The 20982-nt window shown below is 50.7% G+C and overlaps 1 protein-coding gene across 1 annotated transcript in view; it reads right to left on the bottom strand.

Annotated features, from left to right (window-relative positions):
* The window catches only part of LOC127024774 (kazrin-like), a 94713-nt gene extending 79431 nt beyond the window's left edge, over positions 1-15282 (bottom strand). Inside the window, exons 1-2 of the mRNA XM_050909443.1 lie at positions 15193-15282; positions 14237-14317 (exon numbers count right to left, since the gene is read on the bottom strand). Coding sequence (XP_050765400.1) covers positions 14237-14317; positions 15193-15258 — 147 coding nt within the window. The 5' untranslated portion in view covers positions 15259-15282. The remainder of the gene's footprint in view (positions 1-14236; positions 14318-15192) is intronic.
* Between the last annotated feature and the right edge of the window lie 5700 nt (positions 15283-20982).

The following is a 20982-nucleotide window of genomic DNA, read 5'->3' as shown; positions in this document are numbered from 1 at the left end:
GGAAGAGGCAGGGCCTTCTGGGTTCATTCACCTGACAGCACTGGCACCTCCTTACCACCTTCACCTGAAGGACCTGGAGGATCAATCCAAAAACACAAGGGTCCTGGATGTGGGTCATGATCCCAAAAGACCCAAGAAGATCTCAGTGGATGCTCTGGGACACCAAGACTTGACAGAAGAGATGCCTCCCCAAGTGGGTCATGGAGACGCGTTGGGCAATAAGCAGTGCTGGGAACACCTCTGAGGCACCAACTCCGCTTGCAGGCACCTCCAGACGTAATTTGACGCAAGCACGACAGCCTTTACCAAACGCAACCCTTAATTAAGCTGAAGCGGTGCCTCAGCAGTGATGCAGCCAGCGGGAGAGATTAACGTTATGGGTGGGATCATCTCGCCTGCTGCCCTGGCTCACGCTACAGTCAGTGGGGAGAGACCGGCATCTCCCGAGGACCATTCGTCTCCTCCTGGGATGTCTAAAATACCTGGGGAGAAATGCCCTCTGGAGGTACCGGTCCCTCCCCTGCGACTGCGCAGGGAGCCCCAGCAACCAGCCTGGACAAGACCCGTACCTGTCGGAGGGCTCAGCTCGGGCGTGACGAGTCTCGGCGTGGGAGCCCTGCCAAGGTTCAAGTGCTTCGCAATTAACTTTCACAACAAACCAAAGCCTCAAGAGCTTTTAATCTCCAAATAAGTAGGAGATGTGGGTCCACGCCAGGGCTTTTGTGCCCTCCTCGTTTATCGACGAGGCGCTGATAAGGACCTCGCTGCTTTTCGTCTGTTTGCCAGCACATCCGCACAATGGGAGCTCCAGTTACCTGCCCTCATTTCCATAGCAGGCTAACGAAGAAAGGCACGGCGTAGCTTTGCAACAGGTTAAAACATGGGATACATTTGCTTAGCAGTTCAACCTCATGCAAATAAGCTTAAAGGAAATGCTGAAGACCGGCAAAGACAAAATTCCAGCAGAGGTACCATCCACAGCAAAAATCTCCTGGTTGTGCTGCTGTTCTCCACCATAAAAATATATTAAAAAAATAAAAATACAAAAAAAAATATATTCATTCACGAGTTCATCAGAAAGTAGCTGATCTTCCCTGCTAGCCATCACTTATAAGAGGTGAAATAACTAACAAAGCAAGTTTGTGCTTGCCTGAATAAACAGGCAGGAAGGAAACTCCGCTGTGCGCAGATCCCAGCCCGGCAGGATAACACGCCGGCAACGGCTCCCCATTAGGATTCTTTGTTGGCGACAGCACTTGTCACACAAACAGACACCGTACTCGCCTTTACAGAGTTCAGCGCCTGACCAGCACCTCATCATGATAATACTTTTAATAACACCCAGAACAAGTCACTTGTGACTAACACGACTCTCCCGCACGCCCCTCCTCTGTCGGTATGAAATGGAGATGCCTGCAGAGCACGTGAGCACGCACGCTGTCTGCTGCTTTACCCAGCAAAGTTTTGGCTAAAATTCAGAAAGAATTGGCTCTATATTGCCCAGGACAATATTTACCCAGCTCGAGTGCACTGATAAAATATGGTGTTTTGCATAGCACTTGTATTAGGATCTATGGGATCTGTTCTGCTCTGGACAGGCTCCCATAACTCCCCCTGACATTAATGGGAGCCGTGCAGGCGTGCGGAGGCAGAAATGGAGTTTTTGGCGCGGCATACGTGCTGAAAAGGGCCCTGGCCCAGTACGGCAGGGTGTCTGCAAAAGCCACAGGGCAAGAGGATGAGTTACAGGCGGGGAGCTGACATCCTCCTTGATTTAGTTCGAGTCTCAGCCCTAGCATCTGTGGTACCCTACGCCTCCTCTCCCCACCCTTGTTCCCTAATGGACTGGAATAAAGGAAAATCTTTGTGCTTTTATCCTGTATTCATTCAAGTACTGTGCTGCTTTATTTTCCTTACCATTTTTTACTCATTTTCAACAGAACAAGCGATGAAAACTTTTTGGCAACGTTAATTACCAACTTAATACCGCTCTCCTAATGACATATACACAGATTTACGACGAGATCAGAGCAACTCTGCTAATCAGGAATAAACCTAGTATACTATAGAGGGTTATACTTTTTTATTAGTCTTTCTTGTTGGTCTAATTAATGGTATTACCCTCTGAACTGTGCACACACACAAAGAAATTCAAGATACACTGAAAACATGCCCCAGAGGAACCAGAGCATGTTTAATAATTTCCTACCGGTTATCTCCGGCACTACGTCCAGTCATGCCATCCACTGGTAGCCAGCAATACCCAACTCACCCTTCTTACTCAAGACACTGGGTTTGATAAGTGTCTTTGACCACTGATATAAAAAAAAAGCATGAACAAAATTATCTTCAGAGCATCACTCCAATTCTTCCACTTCCCCTCTCCTCACCAGATTGTCACAAAGATATCAGCACTCATTTGCTGATTCAAGCCCAGGACAGATGCAAAACATTGCTGCAAAATAAGCTTGTACTTGCATCAGCAGTAACGACCAAAAATGAATTAGCAAATGAGAGCTACCTCGCAAAAACTGCAGTTAAGCAAAATGTCCCCCAATTTGGAGTCTTTATGTACAGCTGCAACTAAAAGGAACCGGCATAAATCACAGCAAGTCTTCAAGACTCAGATAATTTTCCTTCTCCAAAAGAATCCAAAAGCTCAGCTGCTCCCAGCTCGGAATATGCTGGAGGATCCAACACCGGCATTTGTGAAGGTATCTGTGTGATTTCAAGCACCCAGCCCGAGATGACACTGGGCATGAGTTCCTGCAGCAGGTACCTACCAACCCAACAAAGCCAAAGCCCCTTATGCGTGTCCTGACCAAGGGGCAGGTCCCTGCAACCACACGGGTACCAAAACACCTCGCCGGACCTTCCAGCCCCACGGGCTTGGCTCACGCTGTGGCAAAGAACAGGATCAGGTCACCCGCATTCTCACAGAGCTGGTAACCATCTCCCGGCATAAGGATGGCACCAAGGGGTGGAAACAACCCTTTCAAATTAAGGGAAATGAACCTTAGCGGCAGCACCAAATCCCACGTGTCCAAAAATCAGGTATATCACCACATTAAAGCCCCTGAAATAGGCTGCAGCCCTGCAAATCTATAGCCCAATACTGCTCCCAACGCCATCCACAAAGGGTCTCTCCCCAACGAGGACTTACTTGATTTCTCCCTGCGCAATATTCACATCCACTGGAAAACGTGACCATGCAAAGCCAGGTTTGACTGAACTTCGTGATGAGGTCAAAGGTGCGCGTGCTGACATCACAGTATCGACAGGCTGTCACTGACACACCAGCCAGCTCTGCTCATTTGATATTATCTGGATCATTTAATGCTGCCAACAAGCGGAGTTAATGCGCTATTCTGCATATGGGTTTTTAATCCTGCGGGGTGGTCATTACCACGTTATTGTTGGACTAATTGACAGGCAGAGCTCTCATGGCTTTTTCATGCATGCTTCCCCCCCCCCCCAAAGAAAAACAAATATAAAATAATCACAACCATATATCCAGATTTAGCATCAGGCTATTTCCAGGAGCTACAGACGCTCTGGTGCGCAGCAGTCCAACCCCGGCAGCGCAGGGAGCACTACAGTCCACAAAACACAACAGCATCAAATAAACCTCAGCCCAAGATAATATGGCTCCATTTAAATGAAAAAGAAAAGAATCTTTAAGGAACCTACGAGGTATTCAAACCTATTTAGTAAAGTGCTTTCCATTAATCGTGCCATACCTGTAACGCTGAATCAAAGACGTTCTGCCGCTGCAGAGCAAATGTGCCCATCAGAGGAATTATACCCCAAAATCAAACCGGTCCCTAACAAATGCACTCAGAAACCACAGTGATAAGCAGGGTGTAGAAGAGATGTTAAATTAGATCATTTACCAAAACACCCTGGAAATGATGCATGTCCAAGGAGGAACAGCGCATAAAAAGGTTCTCTGCAAAGGTGGCAAAAATGCAAAGTGCTTTCTGAGGCTTCGCTCTGCCTGAAAGCCACAATAAACTGTATGCCGTGCTGCGCTCGGAGCAACCTCGGCAGTTGCCGGCGACCGCGCTCCTTGCCCCGGGGACAAAGGCCGCTGCAGACCTTTACGCAACTCCAGCAAAACTTTAGCAGCTTGCAAGCAATTTCTGGGAGCTCAAGTCCCAGAGCTGAACCAAAGCCACACAATGACATGGGCATGAGAACACAGGCAAGGAGGGCAAGGCGGCAGCTCATAACCCCTGTTCCAGCATCCCCCCATTAACCCCTTTCCCTCCCTTTCAAGACTGCTCATTCAGCAGCTCCTAAACTGGAGCAGACAGCACTGGGCACCAAGCAGGGGACGTCCCCAGGAGGAGATGCTCGGGACCGGCCGGTGGAGAGCCGCTCAGCTCCCCTCCAGTCCCAGGCTCGTCCCCACCACCGCCTCTCCCAGCAGCTCCAACAACTGACCAAAAGCAGCCGTGTACAAAAGCATCAGGGCTCCAGGGCCTTGCAGGAATCCACCCTGAAGCCAACACAACAACTGCCCGGGTACCTTGTAATTAATAAATCCTGCAGCATTTTTGCTTCTATTACAACACGCCACTCCAAAATATGCCTTCACGGCATTAAATACAGCTTTTTCGCTAAGTAGGTGGCCTTGCTATGGTTTCTCAGACCCACGCCGCTATGAGCTTTTTATTTTGATGGCTGCTCCCACAGGAGCTGCACAGCTTTAGCCCCACCAACTCCCCCTGCTTTTCATGGAAATTTAGGAACTCCATTAATCAGCCCTCTCACCCCAAACTGTCAGTTTTGGGCCTCTCTCTCGACCGTGAAGGGAGATCATGCAGGAAATCAAAGCTCATTTGAACAAAACCCTGCGCAGCTTTCAAACGAGCTCCGTTCCCAAGGATGACAACAACGATCTTTGCAGATTCAATTATATGATGCAAATGCGGTGGGGAGCACGCTGCTTCTCCACCTGGAGTGGTTCCCCCTCTCCTGCCCGAGCCATCACTTTGACAGGAAAGAAATAATGACAAATTTGGGTAAAGCCATTTAACAACTCCAGATACGTTACGGGGATATAAAAGTTCAAGGAATTAACGTTAAGAATCTGCAGGTGGATAAAACAACAGGTTTTGCCCGAGCAGATAATGCAATAATTGACAAACATAAAAGCAAATAATTGGGTGCGTTTAAGGCTAGAAAAAACAATGCCGAACACACACAGGGAGAGAGTATTTTGCCATTACAGGACGAGGAATCTGTTTTCTGAATGTGCTGCTGTCACATGGAATCACAAAACGACGTTGGTTCAGCTCCGAGGGAGCATCTGATGCCCAACGAGTAACTCCGAGCCGGGCTCTGCTCTTCCTTGCACCCTCAGTGAGGCGTCGCTCCAGAGGAGCGCTGCAGATGTGCACGGCGCCGAGCCGAAAACTGATCCCCCAAGGTCTTCGCCAGCAGCACCGTTGTGCCCAGACCCCACGTGGCAGGCTGCGACGGCCGTGCCAAAAAATGCTGTGCCCTCCTGGCTTTCACATCAGAGGGCAGCTGCTATTCAAAATTCAAAATGCAGCTGCATTTGGAGATTTTTCCGACTGAAAATCGCAGTATAGTCCACTAAAACCTTTACAGCAGTCCTTTAGGTTTCTTCTAAGATGTTCTTTTTCCCCTTCTGCAAATAAGAGAGCGTCTAGACCATCTAAATCTAGACATCTAAGGTAAGTTCCTCAAATCAATTAGCTTTGCTTTCCACCCCTAACACAGCACATCTCCCTGGAAAACAGGCACACACTTCCCATGCTTGTGCACCTACAGCAAATTTCGACCCGCAACGGTATCTTACAGCAATCAGAAATATCCTGGAAAAAAAATACCGCTTTATGACGGGAGGGCAGAGACTGCTCAAACCAGCCCACATACCCAAAGCAGAATCTTACAAAGACCTTTTAACGCATCCCTAAAGGGTATGCAACACTCTTGTGCGTACCTACACAAGAACACGTCACCAAACTAGGCATTTTAGGATATTCTGCTGTTCAAAGGGAGCAAGGGAAGACGTTACTTAGGGCAATCAGCCTGCTGCATGAACACTGCACAGACCCGGTGCTGGGTTCCCATTCAGCCCATCGGCGAAGGCCAACAGTAACCCCACACTATTTTTCCCAGTTAATTTCCAGGGGAGGATGACAGACAGTTTGCTTAAAATAACAGGCTGGAGCTGAAGTGTGCGGGTACGCTGCCAGCCTTCATCTGTCATCATCTCTCTGCTTAAACGGTGTGCACGCTCGCGTGCACTCGCTACTGGAAAACCCTCCCGTTGTAAGGTGGCCAAGGGATTTGGTTGGCAAGTTAACGTACTGGCTAGTGCAGGTTGTTACTATCAGAAAGACAGGTCCACTTCTGCAAATCCCACGTTTTTATAAGAATTAAAAGGCAAATGAAACGAGAGACTCGAGTCTTAGAGAGGTTCTCGGTTACAAACCCCAAACATCGTCAATGGCCTCAATCTGCTGGAGCAGAGGCACAAGCTGTTTCATCTTCTCTGCAAAAAACTACTTCTCCACAGCAATGTCAGCTCTCCGGGTTTGATTGCTGTTGCAAAAAGGAGTCAGAGAAAAACCTGAACATAGGCATCAGCACGGCATTGTGCTCGCTTCCTCTCTTTACATCCCACATATCATACGTATTCACACCAAATACTATTTTGTCCCCCCCCAGTGCATGTTATTTTCTGCAGAAAGGCGATTTAACTCCCCCGTGAGGGAGGACACACACTCTCACGAGAGAGGAGGTGATGGAGAGGTTTGGGATTCTCCTCCGGATGCCACCCAGCAAAGCGGGACAATAAAGCAGAGATTGCATGGGAGAGGAGCGCGTCCCTGGGAACGGCAGCAGCAAAGGCTGCGACACGCCGGCTCCCCGTCAGGTAACCCCGAAGGTTCAGCTCCCAGATGCAGCCTGTAAAACCTGTGAAATTTTAATTTAGAGGGAGAAATGGCATGAAAAGATGTGAGGCTGAATGACTCTGTAAGGACCGAGAAGGGCAAGAAATGGATTTATGGATGCCCTCAGAAGAGATGCTCCTTCCGGAAAAAAAGCTTGCAGAAGCAGCAAGAGACATGGGTGATTCTCCAAGAGCAGGATGCAGCCCAGCCCTGGACCATGCCGCAGCAGAGCATCACTCAGTCCCTTTTCCTTCTTCAGTGATGAGGTTGATCCTCTCCCAAACACTGGGTCTCCTGGGTGCCCGCAGGAGATCCACCATGCCTTTACGACGGCACCACACTCCCCTTCATCTTTCCTTGCGCGTCTTTGCTCCTTTCCCATCGTCCGAGCGATCCGAAAGCAAACTCTAGCCGTGGTGCTGCGTGTACTTAAAATCTGTGGCTGACCACACATCTGAAAAGCAAACCTGACAGCAAACATGGTCCTGCCCACCACAGCTCTCACGCCCCACGGGTGTCAGAAATCCTAATGACAAAAGCCCAATTCTCATCAGATGCTCCATGCAAAACCAGCTCTCTGCTGCAGCTCGTCTTCTGCACTCAAAAGCAGAAGTCTTTGCAATTTAGCAGTTTTCGGACACAGACACATCACTTCATCAGGCACGGCCAAAAAACAGAAACCTGCCCCAAAAGCCACCTGCACCGAGTCTAGGTGGCAGCAGCCAGCCTGCATCGCACGTGGCCAGCTCTGTCCCCATCCCAGTGGCTCCCCGCAGGGATCTGGGGAAGGAGAGGACTAACGTTAGAGAAATACGCAATTTCTCAGATTACTGAAGCCGCACAGCCAGAGTCGGGCTGAGGGGCACTGGGGTATCGGGATGTCCCTGGGAGCCGCCGCCTCCGGCCAGTGTCACACTCCATCACAATCAATACCTCTGCAAAGTTGTTCTTACCCGGCGACGCATTGTCCTCCTATAAAGCCTCTGTTATCTTAGGTCCCCTTGGTTCACAGCCTGTCACCATCACTCAACCTCAGCCTCTCGCCCCGAGGGAAGCACCCCCAAACCCTCAGCCTCGCACCCCCGAACCTCCAATTACCCTCCTTGGCCAGAGGTGCACAAGGAAAACCTTGGGAAGAGCTTTTCCTCCCCTTGGCAACTCCTGCAAACAAACTGACCATGAATAGGACTTCAGCCAACGCTTTCAAAAGCTGTTATTCAATGTCTGTATTCTGGTAAGACAGCTCAGACCTGCTTCTTTTTTCCTTAAAAAAAGCTAAACCCCTTCCACCTCCTGCTAACACAGTACACATCTCCAAACATCAAAATACGCATTTGTCTAGCTTGAGGTCTGCAGACCTGTTGCTTCCACAAAATCCAATCTCAATCAAAGCATCGGCCATAAAGACTCAAGCAAAATTATACAGCAAGAGAAGGCAGGAATAGATTGCAAAGCAGCGAGGAGCAACTCCCTGAGCCTTCAGCATCCCACGGGTGAGGACGTATCCTGAAAAACGAGGCCTCTGGTCGACCGATTCCCCAGGGTTTCGCTCGCAGACGTAACCGCAGCCTGGCTCCGCGCGCCACACCACGAGCACACCGGTTCTGCAAGCTGCTGCGTCACTACCAAGAGTTCTTATCTCACGCTTCGCTGTCAACAAGAAATTATGAGAATTGAATTTTAATAAGCTGGAGACTGAAGCTTCGCTATATATCGTGCTAGCGCTGAAGTTTAGTGCCTAATTTATAGCCATGGGCTTCGGCCCTGTTTAGTGCAAGGAGAGGAGTAGGGACCACTCGAGGAAAGACACTTGCCCTCGAAGGCTGGGCAATGAACCTCCCCAGCTGCAAAGCCTCTTCTGGCAGCTCAGAGAGTTTCATACTAAGGATGCACATTTTTCTGCATCACCTGGCCCCAGTGCCAGAGAACACTGAGTTTACTAATGTATCTGGAGTAACAAAGAATAAGCGATGGGAGGAAAGGCTGCCCTTTTGGAGGATGTCCAGCCCCACCAGGGACTGTCTGAGAGTGCCTGAATCCAACAGACAAAAATCACCCTTAATCTTCCCGGAGTTTAAGACCGGGACTTGTTTATACCTCCCTCTCCCCATCTGCAAGTCTAACACCAAATGTCTTCATGGTTATGCTACAAACCAGGGAGTCAGAAACCCTGGATTAAGTCCTCCTTCAACTTCAGAGTTTACTTGAGCTTACTCATCCTCAGGAGCTTCACCAAACCCCCCCTGGACAGGCCCTAAAGGAAAGATAATCTAAATATTATGCTAACCATGCCAGATGGGTCTTTTGAATAGGAAAACTCCAGAAAGGATATTGTAAATTAACATCTTCAAAGACCAAGATGTAATGGGGACCTGAAGTGCTATCTGCAACCAGTTCCTTGTGTCTAAAACAACCACGCGAATACTGCTACGCACAAACTTATTTCCCAGTGCATGCAACTGTTTCAGAGCATGAAACTAATTGCTCTCTCACCCCATGAACTATGCAGGACAGAGGTAAATAGAGTAGGAAATTATTACAAAGAGAAATAGTACAGCAAGACCTCGATCTTGCGATAAGCGTGGTGCAGAAATGCTCCCGATACGCAACTGGACTGAGGTATCCAAATTCCTCAGGTTCCTTTACCATATCAGCTCTCATGCTCTGGAAGAACAAATAGCAGAGAAGATTTCTGAAAAGATGAAAATGGTACATTTTCAACAGCTCGAGATGATTACTTGCAAAATAGCAACAGCACAGAGGTAACTGATTGCCTCCTGGCCAAAAGTCAAAGTCTTTGCATTGTAGCTATGAAAGTGTACAGAGATCAAAGAGAAAAAGAGAAAACTCTATTTTAGGCTGTCATGAGCATAAAGGTCCTCCTGGCCCTTTGGCATCACCAACTGCCAAGACACGACTGAAATCTTTCTTATGCTGCTGATGCCCGAGATCACTGCGCAAGCCAGGAGGAGAAATCCTTTATTCCGGGAGCAGACTGCAGCTCCTGCTCCCTTCCCAGCTGAATTTTGGCAGCGTCCATGCAAACACCACCATCCCCACCATCGCACTCCAGCTCCACACAACGCGAGCTGGGACACAGTGACCACCCCATGCCACCGACGCTCTGAAATAGGAAGCGAGATAAGCCAAATGCTGAGCAAGGTGTTATTAATAACACTTAGCTATTGATCGCGCTTTAAATCTTCAAGCACTTTACCAACGTTAATCAAGGTGTTTTCCATTTAATGCTGGAAGGAGACTAAAGCAAAAACACGAGGCTAAACGGACCAACGGCAAGCCCTTGCACTCAAACTTTGGATTTCCCCACAGATACTGCTTTTACTCAAATTACTGAAAATACAGACGTAGATTCAGCAAAGACCCTAAGCCAAGAGCCCAGAGGTGCACCCAGCGTGAACGGGGGCCACAGCTGACCACGAAGCTGCAACAGCGCTTGCCGCGATGCTCTGCCTGCCTACCTGCATCCCCCTCCATCGTCACCAGCATCCCGCCCCGCCGCTGCAGCCTGACCCGGACCGCAGGGCACAGGCACGCCTTTTGCTTGCAATTAATTCAACCAATATTAATTCAAACCAGAATTCAAACACGAGGGTGCTGACACACGGCTCCCGTGGTGTTACCGAGAGCTGCCTGTAATTGCTGTGCTATGCGCCGGGGACATGCAGTATTGACTTCCACCCTGATCTGCATCCAGGTTTGCACAGAGGCTGCAGGCAAAGTACTCCTTCCAGCAAACTCACCGTTTAAAAAAGACTGTCAGGACTGAGAGGTTCGAATGATTAACACTCACGCTAAGAACTGTAACAATATACAAGCTTCATTCCTACCTACGCACACCCACCATCCACGCTCCTGCTCTCCCTCTTTGCTGAATTCTTCCAGTTTTGTTTCGAATTACGTAAAACAGGCCCTTGAAGCGTACGTCGCCGCTGCAAAAATAGCGCGTTATAGCAGAGAAAGGTCTCGGTGTGCACAAAAGGGGCAGAGTTATTACCTCAAGCTGTCTCAAGCTGCACCATAATTATACAAATAACACATTTCACAAACTCAGTATTAATTATTGACTGAGCATAGCACGGAGGCACACATTTACCTCCTTTCACGTGACTTGGGACTGACCTGGAGCACCTGCCTGCAGCGATGAGATCATCGAGCTCCTTCCCACGACAAGCAAAGGGACCTGACGATTCTGCCACGTGCTTCTCGGCCAGGACCAAAGCAGACCCCACCGCACAGCCATCAGCCACCCGAGTGCCACCAGCACACCCCACGTTTGCGCTTGCAGGTAAGTGGCTGCCCACCCAATTCACCAGCCTTCTGCCTGCCTGCCTGCAACGTATCTGCGCAAATCAAACAGCTTGGCAACCCTCCTACTTATAAGACGCACGACAGCAGAGCTCTTCAGAGATGCTTGTTTTCACCCCATCCTTCTGAACGCCGTCTCAAAATCCTTGAGGAAAAGCATAAGGCTCACTACAGATATCTTGGGCCTGCCTGTACAAACACAGAGTGATGTAGGAGAGCATTTATGGCAGTATATAAACAATAGTACCAAACTTAGGGAGGAAACCCAAAACAGAGAGTGAATCTAATCAGTGGGTTTTCTGCGGAGACCAAATACTCTCCCCCTTCTCCTCAATAAGCACAAAAATGCAATGCACTTCAGATGCAATTTTAACACTTAACTGATTGGCTTCTGTTACAACGCCAGTGGTACGTGGTTGTATCACGTTTTAAATAACAGCCTCTTAAACTCGTGGGGAAGGAAAAAAAACACATCTACGGCTACAAGGCCATGGAGTCACACTTCGTCAGGGAAGCTCCCTCTCTCCTAGCTCCTAGACATTGGCACGCTGAGCCAAATTTGCCAGCTTAAAGAGTGGGAAGATGGAGTGAACCCTCCAGCAACTTCAGCAGCCGCCAAAGGTACCGCTCTCGCATCCAGCCAAAGATGGGACTGCTCTTCGCCACTGGGACCCTGCAACTCCAAAGCACATGTAATCACAGTTATTAAGGAGAAACACGCACACTTTGGGGAACAGAGTGCATTTCTTCGGCACCATTACAGCGTACCGACTGTTTTCCAGCATGCTGACAGTAAAGGAACCCAAAGAAGAGTTTTTTCCCCTCACTCAACAGATTAGAAAACCTCTGAGGAAAACAAAAAAGAAGCCCTGGCCCTTGGAGAACCACACACACATCCCTCCCTTGCCAGGGCACGCTGTGGGAACAAAGGCACTGCCCCTCTGCAAAAACACACACCTCTCTCCAAAAGTTTCCTGGAGAGGAAACTCATCAAAACACAGAGCACACCCACCGCAATAGGTGTGGGCATGAGCAGCCGAAGGATTTTACCTGCTGCCTGCTTTTCTAGCTGGAAGGCTGCATTTCCAACACTCCCGCTGATGCCCTCTACAGCACGTCACCAGCTGCATTCCTGACCCGCCCACACTCCGGCGGGGGAGGATGAAGGCATCCTCCTCCTTCTGCCCTTTCAGCAGATTTTTAGAAAAGAAAGCGCCTCGGCAGCCTGGATGCAGTATATGGCAGGGTCCGGTTCAGATTATACCGACGGGCACCTATGCATATCAGTTCTGGAAATACCTGACCGCACACATAACTTTACTCCCCGCGTACCCGCAGCTACGGGGAAGCTCTGCTGGGTCCAGCTCCGGCCGCCCAGCAAACCCACCTGACGATGGATTAAGTTTGTTTAACAGGTAGAATTCACACACCGCACCCCCGCTACCGAAAGAGCAAAATACGACAAGCTGGATGGAACAAATCCACAAATTAATCCTCTAAATCGATTTGCATTAATGCCACGAACAGCAAAACACCGGCGGTGCAACAGCAGCCTGCCGGGAGCAGCGATGCCCACCAAGAGCAACACTACCTTTAGAAAGCTACAGCTTAACCAAACACAACTATTAAACAACACCTAACCACCATACCAGGAGATACTCACAGTAAATAAGTAACAAGTAAATAACAGCTACTGATGTTTTTGTCATGCCGGTATAAATTCAGTTCGGTTATCGGGAAAGGCTTGCACTATTTTTGCTCTGACACCAAGGCTGCTCCAGGTTATATTGTCATGCAAGCCTGCAATTATTTGGTAAATAAATATATAAATATTTGTATTTAAATGTTTCTAAAGTAACAGTGATGGCAGCACTACTGTGATCAGCAGGAAGCAGTGAATTTCAGCCAGGCGAGAGCCGGACCCCGTCAAGAGCGCTGCAGAAACAATTCGGACCCCGTTTGTTAACCTTCACACAAAGCCAAGAGCATAAACCACTTCCCACTCCCCCTGCACCCCGTTTTCCACGCTCGGCCTCCGCTGCTCCCGCTCCCAGGCCTGCTGACAACTTTTTAGGGGTGTAAGGGCAGAGGGAGGAGGGTGGATGCATGGCGCAGGGTCTGCGCAAGCCTTTCGCCCCAGACTTAATAAAACGCATGCCTTGGGTATTGGCCGTTTGAGGGTCGGCTCCCCGCAGCCATGCACGGCACCCAGCTCTCCCGGGGTCTGCCCTCCACCCCCGCCCGGCGACGCGCCCCGGGACGGGACGGGACGGGACGGGACGGACCGAGCCCGGCCCCGGGCCCGCCGGCAGCGGGGGAGCGGCGGGGCCGGAGCGCCCGGATCGCGGCTGTAACATGGCTGCTTTCCTACCGAATTACGAAACCGGTTATGGGAGCCGGGGTACCGGGGAGAGCCGGCGTGCAGGGCAACGGGGGCAGGGAAGAGGCGAGTTAAGCAACGTGCTGGGGATGGGGAGGGGGATGGGAAGCGGGGTGGGGGGGGGGGGGCGACGACCCCTCCTTGGGCTGGGGGTGGTGGAGCCGAAAGAGGCCGAAGAAGTAGCAGGGAATGAGGAGGCAGCTGAAAAAAATCAAAGGGGGAATCCGCAAGCGGCGGGTGGAGCCGGGTCCCGACGGGACGCACCGGCCCCTCGGCGGCTTCGCTCCGGGCACCCCCCCCCCCGCCCCCTCCGCAGCACCCCGGAGAACGCAACTAAATAAACCATGGCAAATAATAATGAATGGAGGCGGTTTCCAGGCGGCGCCCGCGGAAGGACACCCACCCCCCACCACCCCCTACCACGATCCCCACCCCCCCCTCCTTCACCTCCCCCCCCCCCCCCCCCCCGGGGCGGCGGGGGTCGCGGGCGGCGGCACCCACCTTGCGCGCTGTGCGGGCCGTGCTCCATGGCCGGGTCGCTGCCCAGCTCGGCCAGGCGGCGGCCGGTGGCGGCCAGCTCGGCGCGCAGCGCCGTCACCTCCTGGCCCGCCGCCTGCAGCGCCCCGTCGATGCGCAGCGCCAGCTGCTTGTTGTCGTCCATCATGTGCAGGATTTTGGCCTGGGGGAGGGAGGAAGAGGAGGAGAGAGGTGAGAGAGCGGGAGCGGCGTGCGCCGCCGCGGGGGGGGGGCGGGCAGGGGGCTGTGCCGGGCGGGGGGGGGGGGGGCCGGGCGAAGGGGCTGCCTGAGGGGGAGCCGTGGGAGTGGGCTGTGCGAAGGGGCGGCGCGAGTGGGAGTGGGCTGGGGGGGGGGGGGGCGAAGGGGAGTGGGGCTGAGAGAGGGGGGGTTCTGTAAAGGGGGGTGCAAAGGGGAGGGGGGCTGTGCAAGAGAGGTGCAAAGGGGAGGGAGGGCTGTGCAAGGGGGGGGCTGTGCAAGGAGGGGTGCAAAGGGGAGGGGGGCTGTGCAAGGAGGGGGCTATGCAAGGAGGGGTGCTGTACAAGAGAGGTGCAAAGGGGAGGGGGGGCTGTGCAAGGGGGGGCTGTGCAAGGAGGGGTGTAAAGGGGAGGGGGGCTGTGCAAGGAGGGGGCTATGCAAGGAGGGGTGCAAAGGGGAGGGGGGGCTGTGCGAGGGGGGTGCAAAGGGGAGGGGGGCTGTGCAAGGAGGGGTGTAAAGGGGAGGGGGGGCTGTGCAAGGGGGGGTGTAAAGGGGGGGGGGCTGTGCAAGGGGGGGCTGTGCAAGGAGGGATGCAAAGGGGGGGCTGTGCAAGAGAGGTGCAAAGGGAGGGGGGGCTGTGCAAGGAGGGGTGCAAAGGGGGGGCTGTGCGAGGGGGGCTCTGCAAGCGGCGTGCAAAGGAAAGTGGGGGGGGCCGTGCAAGGGTAGTGCAACGGGGAGGGGGCTGTGCAAAGGGGGCTATGCAAGTGGGCAGCAAAGGGGAGGGGGGCTGTGTAAGGGGGAACAGGTTGTGCGGGGGGGTTGGGGGGGGGGGTTGCCCCCTACCTGTTGCCCCCCCCGGCAGCCCGGGCAGGGCCGCGACGGAGGCGAACGCGGCTCGGCCGAGGGCATCCGCGGCGCTGCGCGGCGTTACGCGGCGCTCAGCGTCTGCTGCGGAGGCGGGTCCCTCCTGCGCGGGGCGGGCAAGCAAAGCGGGGGGGGGGGGGGGGGGCTGGTAGCCCTGCGGCGGCCGCGGCAGCGCTGCATTTATAGCGAGACACCCCCCCAACCCCCCACCCCCCGGGAAGTTTGGTGCTGCTGCGCGGGTGCGGTGAGTGCTGCCGTGCCGCAGTGGCCGCGCTGTGCTGCAAATACCACTAATTAAGTGCCTTTCTGCTAATTGGGCTCAGGTTCACCCCGGTGCTTGCCCATACCCAAAAGGTGCATGCAGCAGGTGGAGGTAAAATCGGCTCCAAAAATTCCCCCTGGAAGGATTTTGAGCGGGGAAAGAGCACCCGTATGCTGTCGCCGCTGTAGCAGCGGTTAATGCGAGAGTCCTTACGCCGGCGGTTCATGTGGCACGAACCCAGGGTGAAAAATCGAGAATTATTTGGTATCATCGCTGGCGACTGCTAGAGGGAGCGCTGATGTTTCCCTGTGCCTTATCAATGCCTCGGAGGGATCCACTTGCATGCTTGCCAGGGCCTGGGCTGCAGCAAGCCTGCAGAGCTGCGATCCTCACCAAGGCAGCCGTGCAGGCAGGCTTCATCCCCACCGAAATGAAACGGTGCCGCTCTAGAAACCGTGGCCTGCACGGCCGCACCGCCCCGAACCATCCCTGCTTCTGAAAGCTGCGGGCAGCAGCGCTGCCTGTTTTCACCTGAGCCACGTGCACCTTGAAAAGTTCACAAATGGGTTTAGGAACTGGGCAGGAGCCCCCGCGGCAGCGGGGTGGGAGCCTGAGGGGCCCTGCGGAAACGTGAGTGGGTGTGGGAAGCGCAGCGGGGAGCCAGGGCTGGTGAGGAAGGGCTTTCGCCAAGGGAAAAGCCAGAGAAAATCATAATCCCTAAGGAAAGGGGGAAACAGTCCTGCCCGTGTCTGTACAATTTGCTAAACTCTCTGATATTTGCCTAAACTCAGGCTTTTGGCTGAACAACCTGAGAATTTGGGGCATTTCCTTCAACTTCAGGATGCTCCTTCTGCATCACCGCTGGCACTGCAGAGACCTTAGCCAAAATGCAACAAAAACGATAGAAAAGGGCTTCCCTTCTCGGAGGGCTGCAAAGATGACTCTGGGAGAGGCTGACATGGGATAAAGCAGAAGCACGTCATTGTCCCGCGCAGTGACGGTCCCCAGGGAGCGCTGGGATGTGGCTCTGCAGAAGCAGAGGGGTTTGGCACGCAGTGTTCGCAGGCAGCATTTAGGAACAGAAATCGGGTAAATCTGTCATGTCAGTCCGCTGAAAAACAACGCCAAGATCAGCCTGGGTCCTCCAAAACCTCAGACCTGATCTGGGTTGTGTGTACAGCCAGCTCTCCAAGAGTGAAAAGGACCGAGTCCTTAAGTGACATCTAGACCTTGTAATCTGTAAAAGGACTTTGGAAAACAAAGAAAATCTAGTATTCAGATAAATGGTACAGTGGCTTTTTCAAGGGAAAGTCATTTTTGACTGAGAGTTTCAGCAGTGTCTGCAACCCAGCCACCAACGCTGGGCCAGGGCACTTGGAATATCGGCAGAAAGGTCTCTTTTCCTTAGTGAATTCCCAAACGGCGGACAAACAACCCACAAGGAGAATAAATGCAATTCTTGAAATTCTTTCTTCATCATCTATACAGCCATCTCTGAATGAGATAAAGTTCTTTAAGTATATATATAGAAACTGAATTCTAATTAAGATAAATGCCCAGTTTCATGCCTAATTTGCATGAGTATTTGCTGCAAACTGTGCTTGCAAATGAGAGAATTATGTATGTAACCAGATAACCTGAATGTGCAATCGCAGTACCATATATGCAAAACTTAGTCATTGCACTTGAATAAAATGTCAGCTTCAGCAAAAAGGAATTCAGCTTTAAAGTAGTGGCACATTATTTTTATCAAAAAAAAATCAGGTTAAAACTGATTTGAGCCTTCCAAGAACACATTCAGCTGCTGAAGCAAAGTCCAAATTATGCTTCTTACTCAATCTAACCTTAATAATAGAGTAGTTGAGTTGCTATACTGGCAGCGCTGGAATCTTTTTAATTTACCAATGCAAAAGAATTTCTACATTAGCGTGTGTGCTATTTAAGAAATATGTTTCTTAAAGTTGGCTGTGGACTCATCTGTAAATTAATAACCTGACTTTAAAAAAATCTTCCTTATTACTTTAAGTCCTTTTGAGATTCCCTGAAGATATCTTGAAAGATTTTCTCCCCTTCCCCATACCTCCTCCCGTCCTTGCTAGGAAACAACTGCGTCCGTTTAAAATTGATTTCGATCTCTCGAAGCAGGATTTGATTTCTCCGAGCTTCCGCCTGGAAAGAGTGCGTGATGCCGCAGCGATCCTGAGATATCAGCCGGCAGAGCTCGAGCCCGGCAGAAAACAAGCGGTGCAGGCACGAGCACGGGGCAGCGAAGGGATTTCCAGCGTGAGGGTGGCTGGGGTTTGCTGGCCGTGTGCCGTTAAAGCGGCGTGATGTACCCGGGTTGGCAGCGATGCCGACTCTCCATCCTGCACCCTGTCGCGTGTGCGCGCCCCTACGCGTTCCCAACCCCAAATCTGCCTGCGCTGTCACCCTGCTTCTGAGATAAGGGTAACCCACAAAGCCGCAGAAAGGTCCTGATCATTGCTCCGGCAGCAAAACTGCCTTCAGGAAGGAAGGAAGGACTAAAAACATCGCCAGGGCGCGCGTTCCAAGAGCGATACCTGAGGATTGTTTGGGATTGGGCGGATTCCCATTCGGAAGGCCAAGCCTTTGCTGAAATCCTCAAAATTGGGATGAAATGAAGCGTTAGGAAACGCACTGGGCCTCGTTCCCTTTCTCATGTTAGTTTTGAATTAGCAAAAAATTAAATTAGAAGCTAATTAAATAGCCAAAATTAGAAACATATTATTTCCCAAAATTGCTTTGCTGCTTTTTTTTTTTTTTAATTCCAGCTTTTACTGGGAGTTTGACAGCTATGCAGCAAGTCCCTGTCCCTAAGGGATGGGAGTCCCTGGCCACGCAGATGAGGCACAGAGAGGTCGGGAATATCTCCTAAGGACACGCGGGAAACCTGAGTCAATGCCAACAAGTCCCAAGTCTCCGTTCAGCCTTACCTACGCTCAGCACCTTTTCAGGCGGTGCAAGGGTAGCCTTGAAAACCTGAAAAAACTCCTCAATTTTGGGCAACATGTTCTAGTAGCAGCATCCCATCCGGGCAGGCTGTTTCTCAAGAATACATAGGTGGCATAAACACGGATGGAGGAAGATTTGAGAATACTACCCATCGTCTTTGCTCTTGTTTCAACCTAAGGAGTGCAGTAAAGGGAATATGAGAATGTTTAGGAGATGAAAAAGGGCTGAGTAGCACACAAGTACTGTTCAGGCCTTCCAAACACTTTAATTTGCTATTCAGATTACCACTTTTTATAGTTTAATATGTACAATATGCAAAGGAACCGGTTTAACAAAATGGGAAAAGCCTTTTGGGTTAAGGTTGAACGTAATCTAATATGGCCCTTTGACTTGATTCAATTAAATCCTTTCTTTTCCAATTAAATAATCAGCCAGAATTTAATAAAAATGAATTTCAATGTGTCATCCTGCAGAATGATGACCTCTGAGATGGTGAAGGCTTATGTAAATTCTGCTGATCGCTTTTTATCTGCTTGTGTCTCACTTCCACCAAAAAAAATTGCCTTCTGTCGGTATATTTACATTATTTTCTCATCTGCTCCATGTATCTCTGCTTACAGTAACACTTCCCAGCTGAAAAGACTGCGAGTATCACCAGCTTCTTTGAGTACATCCTCTAAATCTGACCTTCTGTGATTGGAAAAAAGATTGCCAAAGACGGGATTTTTGATCTGCGCCTCTGTTTCGCTACGCCCTGGCACGCTGCAGTGCAAGCGGCGGCAATTTGGCCCTTCCCAAATGTCACCGGAGGCATCTGCATGGCCATTCATCAGCAAAGAAAAGCTCACCAAGAAAACGCGGTCCAAGAGACCAGCAAACTTCAGCAGCAATCCCCAGAAAAAGCACAGCGTGCCCCGAGTTCAATAGTCTCTTGTAGCACATCTCCGCTAAGTAATTTCCATCCAAGTTACAATAGCTGCTAATGTCTACAATTTTTTTTTTCCTCTACAAAGGTCACATTTTTGTTTGTGTATTTATAACTGCATTTGACCCCCCTTCTCGCTCTTAAAATACTGGGTGCCAACTCTTTTCTTCCTCAGTTGGAGTATATAGCAGCATCTTAACGCAAACCTTGCTGATGTGTTATTGCTGCGCTGTAGCTGAAATGCTAGTGCTGTAGTTCATAAGTTATTAAAACGAGATTAAACAGAGCTAAGGATGGACAGGTTAAAAATTGGGTGAATATTCTGTTTTTCCCCGCGATGCTGCAGTGACACATTTCCCCATCTCCGTTTCTGTGCGGGTGAAAGGGTCCCGGTGACCTTCCTGTGCCGTGCATCCCTCGGGACCGCGGAAACAAACCCATTAATGTTTATAAAGTGTCTCGGACCGGGGGAATTACATCACTGCGGCGAGATACAAGCTTAATGGATCAAAACAAACCCCAGATCGAAACCCCCCAGCTTAGACACATCTCAGTTACCCGGCGCAAACCTCGAGGAATCCCACTGAGAAGGGATAATTGACAGAAAAATGTGATCCCAGAGATTTTTCTCCAGTAAACCCGTTTTACGTTAATAGGAAGCAGATTTCTAGACCCCTTGCAAACAAATGACTTCCACAGCATATTTCACAGCTGAGCGCATCTATGGCACCAGTCTTTATACACGGCTCTATTAAACCCAACATTTGTTTAATGAATTACAGCAATCCAATGAATCTGTGTACATTCAGCCTATATATAAATGTTTATGGGGACGACGTCAGCAGCCAGCTTTTCACAAGCAGGTATCGGTGTCAGTGATGAGCTCCCGCTGCAAAGTACCCAAAACTTCTAACATTTTTTGGTTTCTGCTTTCTTGACTACTGAGGGCAGTCGATTGCTGTTTAGTTTTATAAAACTGTAAGTGGAGTTACCCAGGAGTTTCAGGGTCTCTGCTTAACATAAAACCGTTTGGATTCAGTGCAAATTTGGGAGGGTTTCTGCCCATTGCTGAACCACGTCTGTCATCTGAGAGGCAGAAACTGTCGCCCATCTCCCGCCTGGCTGGGCTTAGTCCATGCAACTGAAAGGCGGACGAAGCCACTAAAACTCACGCAGTCAAACACGGCTGACATGCTGCAGCTATTTCCAAGATGACCTCATCTTCATCTCACGGGTCAATATCTAAACTTTGACAAAAATCTAACTCTGGTCCACCCTCCTGTTTTAACGTATCCTCCGCTGCAAACTATGCGTGAAGTGCTCCCTTTCGTGGCATGTAGAAACAAGAGGGATGATGGTGCTGCGGTAACTTCGCTTTCGTGCACGGATACCTCTGATTTGTGGTGGTCTCCAGCCCAGCTCTCCCCACCCGGGAGCAGGTTTGCTGGGTTGTAACGACGTAGGTGCTGTAGGTCTTGCTAAGAGAAGGGGTGAGCCCCAAAGGTGCATCCATGTGAGCAGAGCTGTCTGGTTATACTTCGCTGCAAAAACTGTTTTCAGTGTAGTTTGGGCTGAAATATCCCTAAGGAGCTGTTTTCAGCATCAACCA

Source organism: Gymnogyps californianus, chromosome 21 (genome assembly GCF_018139145.2).
Source record: "Gymnogyps californianus isolate 813 chromosome 21, ASM1813914v2, whole genome shotgun sequence".
NCBI classification, from domain to species: domain Eukaryota; kingdom Metazoa; phylum Chordata; class Aves; order Accipitriformes; family Cathartidae; genus Gymnogyps; species Gymnogyps californianus.
The sequence above is the reverse complement of the archived record's forward strand: the minus strand, read 5'-3'. Positions and strand labels throughout refer to the sequence as shown.